General features: G+C 37.4%; 3 protein-coding genes across 7 annotated transcripts; 1 reads left to right on the top strand and 2 right to left on the bottom strand.

Annotated features, from left to right (window-relative positions):
- The first annotated feature begins 1,393 nt into the window (after window positions 1–1,393).
- CPT2 (Carnitine palmitoyltransferase 2) lies at window positions 1,394–4,693 on the top strand. 4 transcript variants are annotated; one of them, XM_067789782.1, is made up of 2 exons: window positions 1,394–1,437; window positions 2,085–4,693. In XM_067789782.1, exon 2 carries the CDS (start codon window positions 2,096–2,098, stop codon window positions 4,106–4,108), a length of 2,013 nt encoding a protein of 670 aa, XP_067645883.1. In that variant the 5' UTR covers window positions 1,394–1,437; window positions 2,085–2,095; the 3' UTR covers window positions 4,109–4,693. The 4 variants fall into 4 exon arrangements, with proteins under 4 accessions (XP_067645883.1, XP_067645865.1, XP_067645873.1 ...); XM_067789764.1 differs by lacking the exon at window positions 1,394–1,437 and adding an exon at window positions 1,815–1,987; XM_067789772.1 differs by lacking the exon at window positions 1,394–1,437 and adding an exon at window positions 1,823–1,967.
- On the bottom strand, window positions 4,683–8,204 carry Fdh (alcohol dehydrogenase class-3 Fdh). Its single transcript, XM_067789793.1, has 4 exons — window positions 8,074–8,204; window positions 7,781–7,946; window positions 5,481–5,779; window positions 4,683–5,385 (listed from the first exon to the last, which is right to left on the bottom strand). Exons 1-4 carry the CDS (start codon window positions 8,092–8,094, stop codon window positions 4,732–4,734), a joined length of 1,140 nt encoding a protein of 379 aa, XP_067645894.1. The 5' UTR covers window positions 8,095–8,204; the 3' UTR covers window positions 4,683–4,731.
- Window positions 8,205–9,252: 1,048 nt separating this feature from the next.
- mor (SWI/SNF- related protein mor) lies at window positions 9,253–19,798 on the bottom strand. 2 transcript variants are annotated; one of them, XM_067789733.1, is made up of 8 exons: window positions 19,569–19,798; window positions 19,348–19,473; window positions 18,349–19,270; window positions 12,604–12,934; window positions 11,734–12,538; window positions 11,451–11,673; window positions 10,239–10,940; window positions 9,253–9,774 (listed from the first exon to the last, which is right to left on the bottom strand). In XM_067789733.1, the coding sequence occupies exons 1-8, from the start codon at window positions 19,683–19,685 to the stop codon at window positions 9,590–9,592; spliced, it is 3,411 nt and encodes a 1,136-aa protein (XP_067645834.1). In that variant the 5' UTR covers window positions 19,686–19,798; the 3' UTR covers window positions 9,253–9,589. The 2 variants fall into 2 exon arrangements, with proteins under 2 accessions (XP_067645834.1, XP_067645841.1); XM_067789740.1 differs by having other exon boundaries at window positions 11,490–11,673.
- Between the last annotated feature and the right edge of the window lie 1,473 nt (window positions 19,799–21,271).

Raw genomic sequence — 21,271 nt, 5'->3', positions numbered from 1 at the left:
ATTGTTAAGATAAGAAACTTTGCGCAATTTCTGCCCCGTTTTAACAGTTAGAAGCTTCAAATTTCACAAAATGCTTTCGTATATAGCATATATTGTTGTCTGAAACAATCATAGAGATCGGTGGTATATATATTATATACTTCATATAAACTGTCATATTGACCCCTTTTTTACGGCTAGAAGCTTCAAGATTCATCAAATTTCATCAAATAGTTACGTTTACGTCATATATTTTTGAAATACGTGATTCGTAGCCATAGTTTTTACATGCAGACCACAAAAAACGTGAAGCTTTGCATCCTCACACAGATTACCTACCTATTTTTTATTTTATATTTATCTTAAAAATCGTTTAGATATGTTGAAATTTCACCAAATGCTTACGTGTATAGCATATATTGTTGTCTGAGAAAATCATAGATACCGGTGGTATATATAGTATATATCCCATACAACCGATTGTTCAGATAAGAAACTTTGCGCAATTTCTTCCCCATTTTAACAGTTATAAGCTTCAAATTTCACCGATTTCTTACGTATATAGTATGTATTGTTGTGTCAAAAAATCATAGAGATCGGTGATATATATAATATATATATGATGGTATATATAGTATATATATATAGTATATATATATTTTTTTACGATTTCGGCCCCATTTTAACAGCTAGAAGCTTCAAATTTCACCAACTGCTTACGTGTATAGCATATATTGATGTCTGAAAAAATCATTGAGATCGGTGGTACACATAGTATATATCTCATACAACCGATTGTTCAGATAAGAAACTTTGCGCAATTTCTGCCCCGTTTTAACAGTTAGAAGGTTCAAATTTCACAAAATGCTTATATTGTTGTCTGAAAAAATCATAGAGATCGGTCGTATATATATTATATACTTCATATAAACTGTCATTTTGACCCCTTTTTTACGGCTAGAATCTTTAAAATTCATCAAATTTCATCAAATAGTTACGTTTTCGTCATATATTTTTGAAATACGTGATTCGTAGTCATAGTTTTTACACGCAGACCACAAAAAACCTGAAACTTTGCATCCTCACACGAAGTACCTACCCGTTTTTTATTTTATATTTATCTTAAAAATCGTTAAGGTATGTAGATCTGTTCACTATATATTTCTTATCTTATACATCCGATTATTCGGAGATTACGAACAGGATAAGATTATTGTTCAGCCCCATTCATGAAAGGTATGAAGTCTTCGGCACAGCCGAAGACAGTCCCGTTCTTACTTGTTTTTTAAACTTTGAAAAAACTCCGAACACCATTCTTTCATTATATGACATTCGACTGCCTATTCCACTGCCTTTCACTCTATTCGCAACTTAACCTATACTTAAGCTGCCAAACTATATAGTAAACAATGACGGGAAATCTCAGCAGTAAACGAACAGCTGATACATATATTATTTGTAAGCCCAAAATTTAGATCATTGTTTACTATATAGTTTGGCAACTTAAACAGAGGTTATGTTCCGAATAGAGTGGAAGGCAGTGGACTAGGCAGTCGAATGTCATAAAATGAAGGAATGGTGTTCGGAGTTTTTTGAAAATTAAAAAAAAAATTGATAAAAGCTTTAATAAAAATAAAACTACTGTTTTAATAACAACAAAAACGCCTTATATATTCTATGTACATAAATTGGTAAAGATTATCCCACTTTAAAATTTGAGTTAAATAATCTAAAGTTTTGTTTTGAAACTGAGTCGAGAACTGTTCGTGTGAATGTGCGAATTTTCACCGATCAGCTGTTAGTTGCGCTACTTGGTAAAATTTACAATGATTTAGATATACATATTTACGTTTTAATTTTCATTTAAGCAGTTACAATTGTTTAATGTTTCTTCGTTAATTGAGTTTTAATTTGGTTTTTTTTGTTATTTTTTTGCATTTTAATCGATTTCACCAAGTTCTTGCATTTTTAATCCATTTGAGTCTATCGTAACTTAAGTTCATATTGTGTCGGTCATTTCGATCTATTCATTACAAATACAGAACAAATATTTAATTTTCTGGAAGTCAGAATCAGTTTCATCCATAATCGCTTTTATTTTGCAGAAACTTTTAAGATGATACAGTGGATCAAATTGTTGGAGACCTACACAAAACATAATTTTGCGAAAAGACTTTTACATACAACAGTATGTCGTCATTTAGAACAAGCAAAATATCAGTACATACAATCCTCCGAGCTTCCTACTCTTCACTTTCAAAAAACGCTACCTCGTTTGCCAATTCCTCAACTAAATTTAACATGTGAGCGATTGCTCTCAGCAGTGCAACCTTTATTAGATGAAGAAGAGTATCGCCTTACAGTACAGAATTTGATGGAGTTCCAAAAAGGGGATGGAGCTGTATTACAAACATATCTAAAGAATTCAGATAAAGCTAACAAACACACCAGCTATGTTTCGAAGCCATGGTTTGACATGTACCTATGTGATCGGAGCCCGCTGCCTATAAATTACAACCCATTGTTAATAATGAAAAGTGATAACCGAAGCAATCAAAATCAGATACTGCGTGCCACAAATTTAGTTATAAGTTCGTTGAGATTCTGGAGGTCGTTACAGGAAAATATTTTGGAACCTGAAATGTACCATTTAAATCCAACGAAAACCGATACCAAAAGCTTCCGAAATATTATGCGCTTTGTGCCGAAAAGCTTAGCAACATATGGAGCATATGCATTTAAAGTATTTCCATTAGATATGAGCCAGTACAATCGCATTTTTGGACTGTCTAGAATACCTCAAAATGACAAGGATATTTTGGTACAACATAAAAATTCGAGACATATTTTGGTTATGCGTGGTGGTAACATGTATGCTGTAGATGTTTTGGACAACATTGGAAATATAGAACCTCCTGCTGTCATCTTTGAACGTTTGCAAACTGTGTTACAAATGGATGAGGCTAGTGGTACATCTATAATACCGGTGGGTGCTTTGACATCGGTCAACCGAAACGAATGGGCTGCTTTACGTAAGCATTTAATTCATAATGTTGGAGGTGAAAACGAAGTTCTGTTTGAAAAGGAAATAGATGCTGCATTATTTTGTCTGTGTTTGGACAAAGATAATGATCCAATGTACAACGAAGAAAATCTGGCACCATTGTTAAAACACCTATTAGCTGGGGACGGGAAAAACCGTTGGTTTGACAAATCAGTATCGTTAATAGTATGTGCTGATGGTACGGCTGCATTAAATTTCGAACACTCTTGGGGCGATGGTGTTGCTGTTTTAAGATATTTTAATGATGTATTCAAAGATACATTACAAAATTCATTTGTAACTTCAAATGTCGTTACAGCAAATTTAGTTAATACAAAGTCTGTGAGACCAATTAATTTGAAAACTGACAAGCTTGTGCAAAATGAGGTACGAAAAGCGGTGCTCAAAAATACTCATATTATGGACCAACTAAATATTGACTTGCTTCGGCATACGCTTATAAATAAGGCACTGTGTAAACAGCATAGTTTGAGTCCTGACGCAGTAATGCAACTTTCGTTTCAGCTTGCTTACAAACGTGCATTCAATGAATATGTTGGTACATATGAATCATGTAGCACAGCTGCATTTCGACATGGTCGCACAGAAACAATAAGGCCATGTACTATGGCAACAAAACAGTTTTGTGAAAGCTTCATGCAGATTAACCAAAAGCAGTTAAATTCGAGTGAATTATTTAATTTAATTAAGCAAAGCTCTTCCATGCATAGTAAGCTTACAAAAGAGGCTGCAATGGGACAAGGTTTTGATAGACATTTATTTGCGTTGAAGCATCAAGCTATCGCTCACAATAAACCTTTACCACAAATTTTCGAGAGCAAAGCTTATAAAACCATTAATAACAATATTATAAGTACTTCAACTTTATCTTCAAACGCTTTGCTTGCTGGTTCTTTTGGTCCAGTGGTTCAAAATGGTTTGGGCATTGCCTATTCAATGCAGGAGGATTATTGTGGCGCAGTTGTCACATCTTATAAAAATCATCGCAATGGAAAAGAGTTCATTGATAATCTGAAAATCGCGCTGGATGAAATCTATTGTATCTTAAAAAATAAATTCAATTAAGCTATAACTAAGATTTTGTTGTGTATATTATATTTCATAAATATGTTTACTCTAGGCATGGATACATAAGTCACATTTGTTCTTTATTAATAACCACCTTTTACTCTTCGAAAATTTTGGAATGTGGTGTTTGGAAGGGCATGGAATATGCCATTACTGCCCTACTAATCCAACTTTGGACTGTAAAACAACTGTTGACCACAAAAAGTTAGTGGGGTTAGTCCATGAAGAAAGGTTTCCAATAGAACCGAATTTCTAAAGCGAGTTAGGTTGTTTAAATATATTTTGGCTTTAAAAATGATATTAAAGATAAAATAATTAGATACATGACTCAGCTGGATATTATCATTGCCAAAACCAAACAACAGAAATGTACCGTACTATATGTCGACAGGAAAATGTATTATTGATGGGAGACTTTATCGCGCGTAACTCTAAGTGCGGTGACATTCACACATATACAAAAGATACAATTTTGGCTATTGAGATTAATAAGGTTAACTTACGATGTACTAAACCAAATAAAATCTTGATGTAACAACAAAAATCAAGATGCAAAAAGTAAAAATCAATATTTGAAACAAATAGGTAAAAATTAATATTTATTAAATGTAGTTTCCATTTTACAATTTCACCATAGCTCGAAGGCTCTTACCGGCATGCATTAAATCGAATGCCTTATTTATGGCATCTAAATCCATAGTGTGCGTTATAAATTCATCGACCATCAACTCCTTACCCAAATAAGCTTTTACCAATTTCGGTACATCCGATACACTTTTCCAACCACCAAAAGCTGTACCCTTCCATGTGCGGCCAACAACCAATTGAAATGGACGTGTACTTATCTCTTGACCAGCTGCTGCAACACCAATTATAACAGATGTGCCCCAACCCTTATGTGTAGCTTCAAGTGCTGCGCGCATTGTATTGACATTACCAATACATTCAAAAGTATAATCAAAACCACCATCCAAAAGATCAATTAAATAATTTTGAATTGGTCCCTTATCGGCTACTTCTTTAGGATTGACAAAATCGGTAACACCAAATTTCTTTGCAACTTCAAATTTGTCTGAATTAATATCGATGCCATAGATCTTGGCGGCACCCGCTTTACGACAACCCATAGCAGTGGCTAGACCAACAGCGCCCAAACCCCATATACCGCAAATGCTTCCTGGTTCTACTTTGGCTGTGTTGAGTGCAGCACCATAGCCAGTAGGAATGCCACAGCCTAATAGACCAATTTTCTCAAGTGGTGCATTTTCGTCAATCTACAATAAGGTAAAAAACCATATTAGAGAAGCTAAAGTATGACTATTTTGAGGAGCTGTACTACATCAATTCATTGAAGTAGTTGCTAACATACCTTACATAGTGAGATATCAGCTACAACCGTATATTGTGAGAATGTCGATGTGCCCATAAAATGAAAAATTGTCTGTCCTTTACACGTGAAGCGCGTTGTGCCATCTGGTAAAACACCTTTTCCTTGTGTGATACGCACCTTTTGACATAAATTCGTTTTTCTACTTTTACAAAATTTGCATTCGTTGCACTGTGGAATGTATAGTGGTAAGACGTGATCACCTGCCTTGAACGTGGTTACACCTTCACCAACACTCTCTACAACACCTGCGCCCTCATGTCCAAGTATAACGGGAAATACTGAAATCCAAGTACATAACCATAATTAATTTAATTTATTTGTATAGGGTACTCTGTATATTCGTCTTGAAACAGTCATTATCAGGGTGATTAAACAGTACCACATCCAAATTTGCATTCCAACAAACTCTGTAGTCAGCTCGTATAGAGAAGCGCCTGAGATATCTGTCCTGTAGCAGTTTTCGAGTTTTGGAGCGGTCTCGAGGTCTATGATTTTTTCTATTGCTTTCAGAGCAAGTAATGTTAAACTGATTTTGTTGTTGTTGTTGTTCTAGCGATAAGGTTGCTCCTCGAAGGCTTTGGGGAGTGTTATCGATGTGATGGTTCTTTGCCGGATACAGATCCGGTACGCTCCGGTACCACAGCACCATTAAGGTGCTAGCCCGACCATCTCGAGAACGATTTATGTGGCCACATTAAACCTTCAGGCCATCCCCTCCCTCCCCACCGCCAAGTTCCATGAGGACCTTGGGGTCGCTAGAGCCTCGTCTGTTAGTGAAACAGGATTCGCCGCGGATAGGTGAGTTTGACAATTGGGGTTGTAGAAGCTATATATTGCGCTGGCAACCTTAGGGGTTGCGCTACACAGCCCCTTGAATCTGGAATTTTAGTCGCCTCTTACGACAGGCATACCTACCGCGGGTATATTCTGACCCCCTAACCCGCTGGGGAGAACTGAATGAGGTCACGAGTTTCGCTAAGGAGTAGTAATTTTTTACTATAAGGTATGTGTTGTTGTTGTAAACTGCAAATACTCTCCGCGTACGGTTGAGGAGGTTTAACGAATGTGGCCAGTTGTTGTTGTAGTGATAAAGACAAACCCCGAAGGTTTTGAGGAGTGTAAGCGGTGCTGATGGTCCTTTGCCGGATATAGATCCAGTACGTTCAAGTAACAAGCATCATTATGGTACAAGCCTGATGATCTCGGAAACGATTTAATATGACCAATTGGAACCTTATAGGTCATCCCTCCCCCTAGCGCCTAGTGAGTCCCGTGTGGGACTTGGGGTCGCTTTGAAAGGCTTGCGCTACACCACCCCTTCAATTATTTGGGTATTTTAGTCGCCTCTTACGACATGCATACCTGTAGCGGGTATATTTTAAGCCCTCTAATCCGCTGTGGCCAGTAATTTGCCGGTTCGTCTCTGCACTAGCATCTTCTGGTGCTTGGCCGTTGATATCTAACAGCAACAACTAGCCGAATGCGGTTACACAACGCCTTTAACACCCCTCTCATAATTATCTAACAGCAACAACTAGCCGAATGCGGTTACACAACGCCTATAACACCCCTCTCATAATGCTCCACCTCTGTTGAAACAGCAAGTTTGATGGATTCTTGCTAGAGGACATGATAATTTGTGATTGGTCGAACCTATTGGATGGGGCGAAGCACTGCTACAACAACATCGCCAGCCGAACGAGTGTGATCTTAAAATATTAAGACAGGCTTACCTGCCCGTATTTAGGGTATGATAACTTATTTAATTAATGCTTTGGTTTTGGATTACGTTTATTGTTGTTGTAACAGTGCTTCGACCTATCCAATAGGTGCGACCAAGGACGCAACAAATTAAATGGGGTTACACTGAAATTACAGCCAATGGTCGGGAAAAATCCCTAGTCGCTCTGGTACATGGAAACGGCTGCATTCGGAAGCGTTTAGCTCAATCAGCGTTGAAGATATGCGGAAAAAATTTCTCAAATTTAAATGTGGATAAGAAAAGAGTCAAGCACGGTATTCGCAATATAATGTGCTGCAATAGCGCAGTGAACATTTTTTTGTTGCTTTTGATATTGTAGTGATAGTCAATAAATTGGCCAAATTTGATTCAAGGAAAGCGCGACGTTGCCACTGCTTCTCAAGCTTTTCCGAAGAACTTGATGTCGCGTCATACAAAATAACTCTGCTGCAACAACTGCAGCTCGCACCTAATGCTCTCAACTTTTTCGTATCCCGGCACATACCTGTTATATTGTTTCATAAGCATCTGTACTAACCTCCTTCCGGATCGAATCCACCCAAAGTGTATGCATCTGTATGACATACACCGGAAGCGACTATCTTGATTCGAACTTCATGCGCTTTTGGTGGTGCTACATCGACATCTTCAATGACAAGCGGCTTTTTGGCCTCCCATGCGATAGCTGCCTTGCAAGTGATAACCTTGAAATTGAAATGTTTTGTTGTTGTGCTTAATACGAGTAAATTATTTATTTATTATGAAGTATCTATGAAATTCTAAAGGTTTATATATTTAATATATATTATTTTATTTTTACTAAAGTCTTACTTTGCCCTCGGTTGACGACATCTCCTACTAATTTTAATTTTGCTTCTTATTTATTCACAATAAAAAATGTTGGGCGGAAAGCACTTGAAAGGGTGCTGCAACTGATGGTTAAAAACTTAAGCTCCAGTTACCCACGAACGTACGTACAAAAAACGTGTCAGCCATAGTGTACAAGTACAAGTGTGTTGACTTATCTGTCAAGCATTCTGACAGGCACTCGCTGGATTCGGAATGACAGCGAATTCAAAATGGATACCATTACCGAATGCTCCGAATGATTGAAAAATTTAAAAAGTCCATACGATTGGTAGTCAAAAATGTTGTCGTTGAGACCAAAAATGCGACTCTAGACCTGAGATTTCCATCAGGTGAGCGAGGCTGTTTGTAGTTTTGACGTTTATCGCTTAGTGAACACACTTGGTATAGGTACACTATGGTGTCAGCTGACACGACCTATCTTATGAATGTTCAATGTAAACGAAACCCCAACGACGTTCAACGCACGTACGTACGTAGCCCGGAACGTAGAAATCAAAACAATTTTGATTTTTTCCATGGCCCAATTATATGGTTGGCCCATCTCATCAGCTGATTTCATTGCGTGGTCGATGGGATTGTCAAAAGATGGCAAACTCAAAAAAAAAAAACCCACACACCGGCAATATTTGCTTACAACATACAAAAACTGCTAAGTTTTATGTTTTCATTCCATTCCGTTCGCATAACACCAACTCGCAGATTTTGACAATCTAAACTAACATGTTTTGTTTTTGTAGTCAACCATATAGTTAAATCATGGATTTTTTCCGTAAGGACGTGTCAGCTGATCGCTCTATCACTAGACAGAGTTGCCTAGTAAACTTTTGTGCGATATTTTATGAGTTTGCAGTTTTATGCAAAAACACCTAATTAAAGTTTGAGGAACTTGGGGTCGCCAGAGCCTCGGCTGCTAAATATGTGTAAGATACACTCATATTTGTAACAGGATTCCCCCGCTGAGGTGAAGTTGACAATTGGGTTGCGGAAGCTTTGAAGCTATAAAGCTTGTATTGCGCTTATCAACCCCTTGAATCCGTGATGATCTATCATCTATCATTTTATTGGATTCCTTTTGCAAAAAAAATCAACACAATATAGAATTCAGAATGTACACAGTCGAAACAACCAAACTAAATGATATCCCATTATATTTGTTCACACATGCTCTTTATTCAGATTCTATGTGATACCTAATTCCTATAGTAATTAAATATGCCATTTTATCGTTTTGAGACAAAATAAAAATATAAAAATTATTATGAAATTGTAGCACTTCCACAAGTTTACAAAAAAATTATATTTAATGATGAAAATGCGTATTTTTTTGAAGTTTTTAAAGCATTAAAATTAATAAATTTACCATAAGAATCATTCAAGATTATACACATGTATGTAGCAGGGGATTTTTGCAGTATGTAATAACTTAATTAAGATGTTTTAGCGTTAGCAAAATATTATTCAATATATTTTTTGTAGCTTAAGAAGATGGCATAGATGGGGGAGCACCAATTGGAGGAATGTTTGGTGGCGTATTCGATGATTGAATATTTGTAGTTGGGGGTATTGGAATGCCCCCAGATGTTCCCAATGGTGGCAAAATTGTCTGGCTTGTTATTGTAGGTCCATCTGATTGAATAGGGATAGAAACGCTTGGTGTGGTATCTGTGTAAAATAAGTTAAATTGATTTTCGTTATTCGTTGCTTCAAATTAGTTATTAGTGAAAAATAGTATAAAAATTTTCTAAGCTACCATATATGTCGTAAATAATATAACATATAATTTAGCTACTGAATTATTCCAATGCCGTATGTTTGTGATTCGGTTCTTGTAAGAAATTGTTTCAAGTAGATACTGTTACAACAGATACTCAACTACTTGCTTTTGGTTTGGACTTCAACAGCTGTAGCGCTTTTCTGCGCGCTGATTTGTCAGCAAAATCCTCGTCGAAATCAAAATATTACAAATTTATATGAACACAAAACAGAAATTTTCTCTGATAATACGAGTGTTATACCATGGGATTACGCTGCTACAACAACAACAGTGTTATACCATATGCGTATGAACCTTTCGCACCGATTTGGAATAATTCCACCCCCCATACAATGACCCCTGAAATTGTTACCCATTGGTGTTGGTGTCTGTTGTTGTGCGCTTGGTGATGCCACAGACGGTAAACCCAATGCTGATGGCGTAGTTTGTTGCGTATTACTGCCACTCATAGATGCCGTTGTCGCTGCTGTACCTTGATTAGTTGAAGTTGCTCCTTGTGGTCCAACACCACTAACTGATGATGGTCCTCCGACCACAGGGCCAACCGTTTGAGTTGGGCCAGATGATGCATTGATGTTGGTACCAATTGCAGCATTGGAGTTGTTGCCGCCAGGAGTGCTACTGCCTGAAGCATTTGCACCAGTAGTACCACACTGCCATTGCTGTTCTTGTTGCAGACGATGATGAGCTTGCTGACGTGCCCGAAATTCTGCTGCTTTGAGCTGCTCCAAATGGAATTGTTGACGTTCGGTAATGAGTTGTTGGCGCTGATATTCCAAACCTTCGCGCTCACGTTCCATGGTTGTTTCAAGCTCTTCAAAATGGCGTAATTTTATTTCCAACTTTTTCATTTGTGTCTCAACTAGCAATGCTACAAGAGATTTAATTTTTCGTTCTTCTAAAGCAGCTAAATGTTTAGCTTTTACAGCTGCTGATGCCAACGCAGCTGCTGCAGCTGTTTGGACATTGGCCTCATTGAATACCTGCTGTTTACATGCTTCAGCTTCTTTTGAATCTGTGTCATTAGTATCTTCACTTTTAATTTCAGTGCCATCTATGAAAAGAACAAGATATTGGAAAAACAAAATATGTTAATTTCTATGCAAATTTAGGCAAAATATTTGTAGGGGTATATGTTTTTATATAATACTTTTGCAATCATTATCTGGTTTCTTTTTAGATTCTGTTTCTATATTTTTCTTCTCGCTCTTGTTTTCATCGTATGTTTTGGATTTACTAGCATCTGAGATATTGTTGAATAGCATAATTTGTTTGGCTGTGGAAGCCATTCATATTTTGAACATGCAAGGATGCAGATAAATGAACATACAAATGTGTGTATGGAAGGAAACAAAAGAAACCAGGTCGGGAGGAAGATTGGAAAACGGGTGATGATGAGCAAAAAACAAAGCCGGAAATAGAAAAAAAAAAATTTTTTTTTTTAATTAGGTTAGAAAAATACATTCATATTCAGTGTTTTAACATGACATAAAATTTCGTTCAACAGAAAAATAACTAAAACAGAAAATATTAAAACATATATGTATATTAATAAGCGTGTCACCTTTGATGGAAATTTCCTTCATTTCTTCACCTATCGCACCTGTATTCACGGACACAGCTATTGCTCCTGCACCTAGTGCATGACTATCGTCTTCTTCCTTATCAGCACCTGTGCCGGCTATACCGCTATTGGCTAGGCCAAAGCTTGGATTAAATTTACCACCTGCTGAAGCCTTCTCAACATTTTTCATGTGATTATCCATTATTGTGGCAGGCACCTCATCCTAAAATTAGATTATACTTGAAATTGTTAATTTTCCCAAAAATTTTATACAAAATATAACCTTTATAGCGGCAAATTCTTCCATTGCAGCTTTTGCAGCAGCTGCTGCTACACGTGGATCAACCACTGAAGCTAAAAATGCTACCGTCGACATAATGGGATTTCCTGATTTACTGAATGGTATCGGTTGACAACCTAACGGTCCCAAAAATCCCCCATCATCTTCCAAATAGGGATCTTCGATTGGTAAACGCAGAAAATGTAATATACACTCGTCCTGTGTACGTGTACCAACATGTTCGCAAACTTTATTCCAATCATCTTTATGCATTTCAAGACCTTCAAGTAATAGCAATGTTTCCTGATCAGTCCATTCGCGTGTCATATTTGCAGCTGTACGATTTTTCATAGCCGCTGGTTTCTTTGCATATTGATCTAACTTTAAGCCAAATTGTTGTCCTGCGGTGGTAGCGGAGCATGTACCATTTTCTACTGTCTCGCTTTTAATGCTAATGCCTGGTAAAAGTGTTGCTGCTGCCGCTGGTGTTGGTTTGTCACCTTCAACAGAACCTTCTTTACCATCTTTAATTACTTTCGGCTTGTCTAAGTCAAGCAAAGTTTTGGCTGCAGATGGCTGTTGCGTCTTTTGGGGATTCAACGATTGCAAACCAGATGGTGTATCTGATAATATATGAAAATGTGAAGTGGGAGGTGGACCCATTGGTGTTGGACGTAATTCTGCATCGATTTGGTAATTTATAAGACCCCATTGTTCCAGGAATGCATGTACACGCATTATAGCGCATACATCACCAGCTAGGTTTCTGCGACAGGCGGTGCTGGTTAAGTATTCAGTTGGATTTAATCTAGGAAAGCAATCGATATAGTAATGTATGGATATTTAAAACTGCTTAATGAATATATATTATACCTGTAAGTATCAATCATAAAATTACGATAAGCCATATAAATTTCAGGTGTTTTTGATTTATTTTTGCCATTAAAAAATTCCGACATGGCACGTTTTTCAATAATATGGATAGAGTTGTAGTCAAACCAAGCCGAATATGAGGGTACAATAATGTGATGGGTTTGCTCGGTAACATTGTCTTCCATATCCTCTTTGGCAGAGGAAGAGAACTCTTGAGTATTACTGTTGTCACTTGTTTTACCAGTTTGTGAATTTTCACCATCGCCAGTGGAAAGCGCCGGAGCCGCGCTACCGCCTGTCATTTCATCATCTAAATCTGTCATAGTGCCACCTCAAAAGGAAATGTGGCATATATTTATTTATTTATTTATTTGTTAGTCTACAAATTTTACAATTAATCAGACTAAATATGAATGAATGAATGAATATAAATGCGGATTACAGTGTAAAATTAACAAGCATACATAGTGAGCAAAATTATATTATAAAATATGTATATACATATATTATTGAATCAGTTGTCGGGATGGACTGTGATGCCGAGCAACGGAATTGATTATCAGTGCTGTCGGAATGGACGTGATTTCGAGCAGCTGATGTATATTTAACACACAATGAGTATGGCTGTGATGTGTGGGAGGTTGGAAAGGACGTGATTCCAATCCCCCCACCCAAAGTAATTATTGATTATTAGTGCTGTCGGAATGGACGTGATTTCCAGCAGCTCATGTATATTTAACACAAAATGAGTAGGGCTGTGATGTGTGGGAGGTTGGAAAGGACGTGATTCCAAGCCACCCGCCCAAAGTAACTATTGATTATTTGTGCTGTCGGAATGGACTTGATTTCGAGCAGCTGATGTATATTTAACACACAATGAGTAGGGCTGCAATGTGTGGGAGGTTGGAAAGGACGTGATTCCAAGCCACCCGCCCAAAGTAACTGGAGCAGGTAACAGATTTAGTTTAACATGTGATTTTGAAACATTTATGAGGTCAAGGCAGTGAGTATATATTTTTTTATACTGTAAAGTGTGTCGCAAGTATCAATATTATTACAGTGATTATTGAAATCTTGACACAGACAACAAAGAGGTTCATGCATTTGAAAATTCGATCTACATGTATTTAAATATAGCGGTTGGAAATACCGAGAGGGCCTTAAAGGGACATTAAACATCACCTCGCCAAGCAGAAATGGACTGTTTATCATCCCCCTTAATAGTTTTACCATAAATAAAACGCCAAGCATCTCCCTACGGCTCTGTAGTGAAGGCAGCTGTAAAAGTTTTAACCGGCTGCAATAGGGCGGTAGGTTCCTTGATGGATCCCAGGGCAAATGATTTAAAGCAAAGAGCAAAAATTGCTTCTGGACCGATCCCAATTTTTCGCTATGAGCTTGATAACGCGGGTTCCAGATAATGAAAGAATATTCCAATATAGGTCTTACTAACGATAAAAAAAAGTTTTAGTGACATAGGGGTCATTGAATTCCTTTGACCACCTTTTTACGAAAGCCAAAGTGCCTCTAGCCCTATTCACAGACGATTCGATATGTAATTTGAAGTCCAGTTTAGGGTCCATTATAACGCCAAGATCGATAAAGTTTGTGACTTGCTTTATGATATAATCGCCTATCATGTACTGATAGGTTTTAAAAGGTTATTATTATTATTTATTTATTATTACGGCGTTTTAAGCCTAAAACTTAGATTATTACAAATTTATAAATACATTTTAATAATAATAGGATTTCTAGCGTTTGGGGTGTCGGAATGCATGAGATTCCGATCAGCACGGGAACTGGTGGTCCCAACGGGCGAGTCTTGGAGTCATATCATTGGGAGGTTGGAAGGACGTGTTCTCAATCCTGCCCTACTCCAAGACGTATGATTACCCAGTTTTATTATTTATGCTGTCGGAATGCATTTGATTCCGGTGAACCCAAAAGCTAGCAGCTCAGCAGAATAAGCCACTCTTATCGGACGGTTGGAAAGGACGTGTTTCTAATCCTCCCTGTACCAGCTTTTATGTAAACATAATTAATTATAATATATCATTGTTGTAGGAATATACGTGATTAACATGAACACTCCAACTGTTTGTCTGGGACGATATTTTCAGGAATTCTTTCCTAATTTGATTGCGAGCAATATATGTATTTGAGCTGATGCATAAGGTTCCTCTGTGCCTATTTGGATTGCCGTGTACGCTCAAGGATCAGTAACATGAAATACAGACACAAAATATTTTATCTTATTGGAAGGGTTTTACAATATTCTAATAAACTTTTTTGAAGGTGTTTAAGTTTTCACAATTTTTAACATGATTAGGTAGTTCATTAAAACATTTCAGGCCTTTGTAAAATATATTTTGCTTGTCCATTTCTGTTTTGAGAAGAGGTAATCTAAAATTATTATTTTCCCTGATTATGTAAGAATGGGTTTCATTCACATAAACAAGTTTTTCACTTAGTTAGGCTGGTAATTTACCATGCTTGTTATAAAATACAAATTTCATACTATGGTAAAATATCAACTGTTTCACGCTCAGCCAGTTTAGTGCATCAAGCATACTCTTTATATAAGTGTCGTACCTCACTTTCAATATAAATCTCATAGCTTTGTTTTGCATAATTTGTAACCTGTCTACTTGTGTTTCATTGGCAAAAAAGAATATTGTAGGGCAATATAAGAAATGCGGTTCTATGATGGATCTATAAACTTTCAACTTATATTTCTTACTAATAAGTTTACACGATCTCTTCTAAAATCCAATTTTTTTGCCCATTTTGGCAACAATATAATCAATATGATCTGTAAACCTCAGTTTATTGTCAATCAGGATCCCTAAGTACTTAAATATTTTGACATCCTCAATGCTCGTATTCATTATTTTTAGATCAAAATTAAGTGATTCTCTATTGGTCGTCCTACATAAAACCATGAACTTAGTTTTGTTAACGTTAAGCTTGAGTTTATAAGGGCAAAGCCATCTATACAATGAGTCCAAATCTTCTTGCATTTTGCTCCTTGCTATTGAAATGTCCGTTTCATTTACTTCAAGTAGCGCATCATCTGCAAACAACCTGACTTTACTATATTTCAGTGCTGATGATATGTCGTTTATGTAAATGTTGAACAGGATTGGTGCTAATACCGACCCTTGTGGTAAACCTATGTCCACTTGTGCCTCGGATGAGACTACTGACTCGATGGTTGTCCTTTGTTTCCGGTCTGATAAGAAGCTTCTAAACCACTGCAATTCATTTTCCCTAATACCAATTTTTTGTAGTTTATCGAGCATTATATTCCTATCAATTGTTTCGAACGCTCTTTTCAGGTCAAGAAAACTGCTACTATGTTTTTTTAGGCTCAGCTCTTCCTTCCAGCTAGATATGACGTAATTTAACGCCGTCTCTTAAGAGTGCCTTTCTCGGAAACCGGATTGTTCCTTTATAAGGATTTTATTATTTTCTAAGTAATTAAGCAGTTGATTTTTTATTACAATTTCCAGAATTTTTTCTATGTTCGGCAATGTATTTATCGGCCTTAGTTCTTCTGCCATTATTGAATCTTTTACTTTCCTAATTGGTACTATTGTCGAAATTTTCCACATGTCTGGCACTATTCCAGTAGTCATGGATTTGTTTATAGCGGTTGCATAGAAGAAACCCATGTACGATAACGAATCTTTAATTACGCCTTCTGAAAGTAAATTTTTCCCCCCAGTTTTATTTTTGAACCTTTTTGCTATATGTATAACATCCTCAACAGTAATTTCTTCTAATTTTAAACATGACCTAGTTGTAAATTGGAAGTCGTTCTGACTCTGAACAACTTCAATTTCCCTGTTTATATCAACAATGCTATCTATAAAGGAGTTCAATGCTTCAGTAATATCGCGGGGTGTATCATATGTCACACCTTTTACGATCACCGTCAAGATCTTTTCTTTTGGCCCCGTTAAGTTTACAGCATGCTTAAGATACTTCCACATTAGCCTGCTATCTGAACAATTGATATCAATATTATTCTCCATGTATTTAATCTTTTTAAATTTGATTAGTTTTTTGTAGTACTTCGCGACCATGTTATATTCGGTATAGTCACCCGTTGCTCTAGCTTGAGTGCAACCGGTATTTTAGTTTATTCAATTCTGCCAATTCTTGGTCATACCATTTATTTCTTAACTTTACCGTACTGTTTTTTTCAAACGTTAGTACTCCCATACAATCTAGTAAACAAGTATTTATATAGTTGACCATGTCGTTGACATTCATGCTTCTTATTAAACTAAGATCGCAATTCCTCAGTAGAGTCGTCAAGTTATCGGCTGAATAATTCTCCCAGGATGTTGATGAAATGACTCCTCGTAACGGGTTTGAATTACTTACTTTTATAGCAAATGAAATAGTTTCGTGATCGGATATTCTGTGGTCTTCAAGATTTACACAAGACAGTATATCGGCGTTTGCATATAATAAATCTATTTTTGTTTGAGAAGTTTCCGCGACTCTTGTATTGAAATTTATTTTTTGTTTCATTGCGCTACGTGCACAAATTTCATTCAGTTTGTAGCTACTCGAAGAGTTAATATTTAAGTTTATATAGAAATCTCCAACTAGAAGGGAATTCGTACCTGATTCTAATACTTCTGATAAAATACTCTCTACGTGAATTAAAAATTCACTGTCACTAGAACTTGGGGAATGGTACAACACACCTATTTGCCACTTAATGTCTACTTGCCTTAATTTGTCTATAGCACACCATACATTTCTATCAATTGATCGATTAAACTTGACTTTGTACTTGATTTCCTTTTTCAGTAATAAAACGACCCCTCCCGTATGTCTACTATGAGAGTCGCAGCGAATTAATGTATACGGTGCAATATTAATTTCAGAATCAAGAATATCTGAAGTTATACGTGTTTCTGAGCATAAAACAATGTCCGGATCCACTCGTAAACACATAAACTTGCACTTCGGTAAATTTAGTGACATGACGTTCACGTCACACCACTCAACCAGGTTATTCAGATCCGATTGAAGAAGTGCCCTATCTTCAGGTGAGCGAATGGGCATAACCAGTTTGACATCGTCAGCGTACATCAGCGGTATGCAGCGCTTCAAAACATTTGGGAGGTAATTAATGAAGAGCAGAAACAACACTAGACCAAGGTGACTGCCCTGTGGAACTCCAGAAGATACATTGATGAATTCAGACAAGCAATTGTTAAACACAACGGTTTGCGTTCTACCTACCAAGTACGAAGAGACCCAAGAGAGAAGCCGTGATGGAAAACCCAATCGATCGAGTTTTAGTAGGAGTAAGGAATGGGAAAGTTTATCAAACGCCTTACCGAAATCAGTGTAAATGACATCAACTTCGCAGTTCGTCCTTAAGTTATTGGATACGAGGGTTGTGAACTCCAGCAAGTTAGACACAATGGACTTACCCCTGCAAAAGCCATGTTGTGACAGGTCCACTGCCGAAGATACTGCAAAAGCCAGTTGATTTGTGACAACTGATTCAAATAGTTTAGTATATGAGATGAAAGATTTTGTAAAACAAATCGCAAGATCTCAAAGGAAGAAATATCTAAATGGCATGGTATCCACAAGCTTATTCAACTCGGTGCGAAAGAGATTTCTTCGAATTTGAAAAGAAAAATGTTTCTTTTAGGAACATTTTCTTTAGGCACCGCTTTATAACTTTAATTTTACTTTTTTCAATCTTACTTTTAATGGGTATCATATCATTGTCAGCACGTGATTTTCCTCCTGGTGCTGGACTAGCAGTTGACTGCATGGGCGCTGATTTTACAACCTCTTGAACATTCGGTTCTGCTGGTGGATCATCCATGTCACGTGTCAAATCTTCATCGTCATCTTCGTTACGCAATTTTTTATGCAATACGGCTGGCGAACGCTTACGTTTGCCAGGTTTCGAAGTGTTTGGTGATGGTGAACGACGTCGCTTTTGTTTACCTGCCGTAGTACCACTTACACCAGAACAAACGCGTTTCTTTTCATCCGTTCCAAATGACATCATATCATCAACAGACATACGATGTTTATGTGTTTTCTTTTTGCCCATTTCATCGACTTCGTAATCCTCTTCGACCATCCATTCATTATATTGCTCCAAATCCAAAACCCAAGATGCCGAAACAAGCCAACGTTCTCCAGTTGAGTCTGGATTTTCGGGGACGAATTCGGGTAAATCAAAAGTATTTACTGCCCAAGAGTCGTATGATTCAGGAAAATAATACCAATGCAACATTACATGATTTCCGCGCTTAAAAACTGGTCGTGCATATTCATCTGGATGAGGATCAACCACCGGATATATAATGTGAGTAGCTTCATCCTCATCGAAGACGATTTCTACACGTCTGGTAATTAGTATATCACGTAATCGTTGTGCTAAATCTTTGCTTACTTCTGGTCTGATGTAAATATAATGTATACGATAAAGATTTGCCTCAACCAACGCTTGTTCAATATCAATCAACAATTGGATATTTGGATCTTTACGTGGTGGATTTTTACCAACGGAAAAATCAAATTTTTTTCCGCGTTGCTCGGCACGAAATCTAAACATTGTGCTGAAGATGATACATAGGCCACCGCCAGGCTTGAAATCCATAAATAAACGCATCTAGGAAAATTTAATTAGGCATTGAAATCAAACTATTTATGAATGAAATGGAACCACCCTGTGTTTCTGTCACTTACCGGGATTCGCGTTGCCGGCGGGTCCTGAGCATTTTTGCCCAACTTAGCCTCCACATATTGCAAAAATTGTATTAATAATTGTGCCAACGATTCTTTGGTTATTGGTTCAGTATTATTTGCCAAGTACTATAAGAAAAAAGTAGAAATTGTTGAAAAATGCCTCCTTTGAATAGCCGTGCGCCATTTTGATAGCCGCCGCAACCGCATTATTGTATACTTACTTTTTTACAATTTTTCTGTAACCATTGGCGAATTGTTTCGAATCCTTGTAACGATTCAGGAGATTGAAAAAATTCCACATTTGGACCACCGTCCTTTTTCGGCCCCAGTGTATTCATTTTCAAACACAGATAGCTTAATATTTAGCTTTTAAATATATATTTTCACTGTTGAAATTTTATTTTCGCAATAAAATACAAGCGCAAGCAGACCAGAAATAACCACAGAGATAAAGAATGACATTAGAATGAAGGAAGAACAAAAAGTGACAACCGTTTCAGGAATGCAACTCAAAAGTAGCAAATTTCTATTTAGAGGGTGTTCATATTTTTCTATTGGGGTTTGAAACTGTATCGCATTTCATCCACAGACGTTCGAGGTTATTGTCGGATATAAGATGAGCAAATCTTTGCAAAGGTTGCCGTGTGCGATACACATACAGGTGTTCCATACAAATATATTGTGGCATATTCATGGTCAAATTTAGATATGTACTTAAGGTAAATTACAACTTTTTGACATACTTTCCTATGGGCTATCCGTAAAAAGGTTAGGTTAGGTAGTAGTGGCTGCCCCATGGGCACACATAGGCCAGTGTCAGTTGGCCCGTTGTGGTACCACGGAAAGACACCATTATCCCTCTTCATCGAACCATTTCGAGGACTTGATAAAAGCTACCAAGTCCTCCCAGACCTGGCAGAGATCGCTCAGGAAGGGAGCTTCCAGACAGCGTTGCAGATGAGGTCCATCACCATTTTCTCTATCTCATCTTCTTTACAACTTCTGCAGCGTCGTCGGAAGGGCGCTCCCCTTTCCGCATGCCTTCCGATGAGGCAGTACCCAGTCAGAACTCCTACAAGTGAGGAGACTTTGTACCTGCTTAGGGTATAGACGTGACGGGATCTCTTAGTATTCCATTTAAGCCAGGATTGCTTTGATGTTCTACATCCCGGGGCTTAGTAGCCATCTTTCGTTGGCTTGACTGTGGGTATACTCTTTTAGCATTAGCTTGCAAGTGGCAAAAGGCATACCTAGTAGTTCTTTGTCAGGAAGAATCTGTCTGGTCGTACCCTGCCTAGCAAGTTCGTCTGCAGAGTAGTTTCGCTCTATGTCCCTGTGTCCCGGGACCCTTGTGAGATGTACACGGTTCTGTTGGCTCATCTCCTGAAGAGATCGGCGACAGTTTAGTGTCAATTCGGAGTTGAATGAATAGGAAACAAGGCACTCTACTGCCGCTTGGCTATTGAAAATAAAGATTTCCATGATAGCTGCTACTTCTGCTTGGAAGACGCATTTTTTTATCCGTACAAAAATATGTAGTTAATTTTAATGTCCGAAAAAGAGAAGTAGATCTGCTACGCAGCTGGGTTCAAAACACAAGGTTTGCACAACGCAAAAGAGATGTATTCCCTTCAAATAACGCGAGTACTCCATAAATAGTGTAAGGAATACTCCTTTAGGAGTGTTCCAAAACTAATCCGTATTCATACAATAAATGTGCTCCAATTAACATTGCGATTTCCTAGGAGAGGCGTAGGTGATCCCACTCTCCCTTTGTTTGTGAGTATTCCATAGAGTACACACGTGAGAGTACTTTCCAAAATACTTTCACTGTAGTACTCCATGTAGCACCCACAGAGGATCATATGCCAAAGTACTAAAGAGGAATTGTGTCGGAAAGAATTATCGAAGGGAATTTAATTTA

Source organism: Eurosta solidaginis, chromosome 1 (assembly GCF_040869045.1).
Source record: "Eurosta solidaginis isolate ZX-2024a chromosome 1, ASM4086904v1, whole genome shotgun sequence".
Lineage (NCBI taxonomy): Eukaryota > Metazoa > Arthropoda > Insecta > Diptera > Tephritidae > Eurosta > Eurosta solidaginis.
Note: the sequence above shows the minus strand (reverse complement) of the source record. Positions and strands in the feature narration are given on the sequence as shown.

Coding starts and splice junctions, on each gene's coding strand:
- Fdh (XM_067789793.1), bottom strand. CDS start 8,094: ATGTCGTCAACCGAGGGCAAA. Junction 7,947..8,073: donor TGTCGTCAACCGAGGGCAAA/GTAAGACTTTAG, acceptor TTCAATTTCAAG/GTTATCACTTGCAAGGCAGC. Junction 5,386..5,480: donor CTGATATCTCACTATGTAAG/GTATGTTAGCAA, acceptor ACCTTATTGTAG/ATTGACGAAAATGCACCACT.
- mor (XM_067789733.1), bottom strand. CDS start 19,685: ATGAATACACTGGGGCCGAAAAAGGACGGTGGTCCAAATGTGGAATTT. Junction 12,935..18,348: donor TGATATGATACCCATTAAAA/GTAAGATTGAAA, acceptor TTTCCTTTTGAG/GTGGCACTATGACAGATTTA. Junction 10,941..11,450: donor GAAGGAAATTTCCATCAAAG/GTGACACGCTTA, acceptor TTCTTTTCATAG/ATGGCACTGAAATTAAAAGT.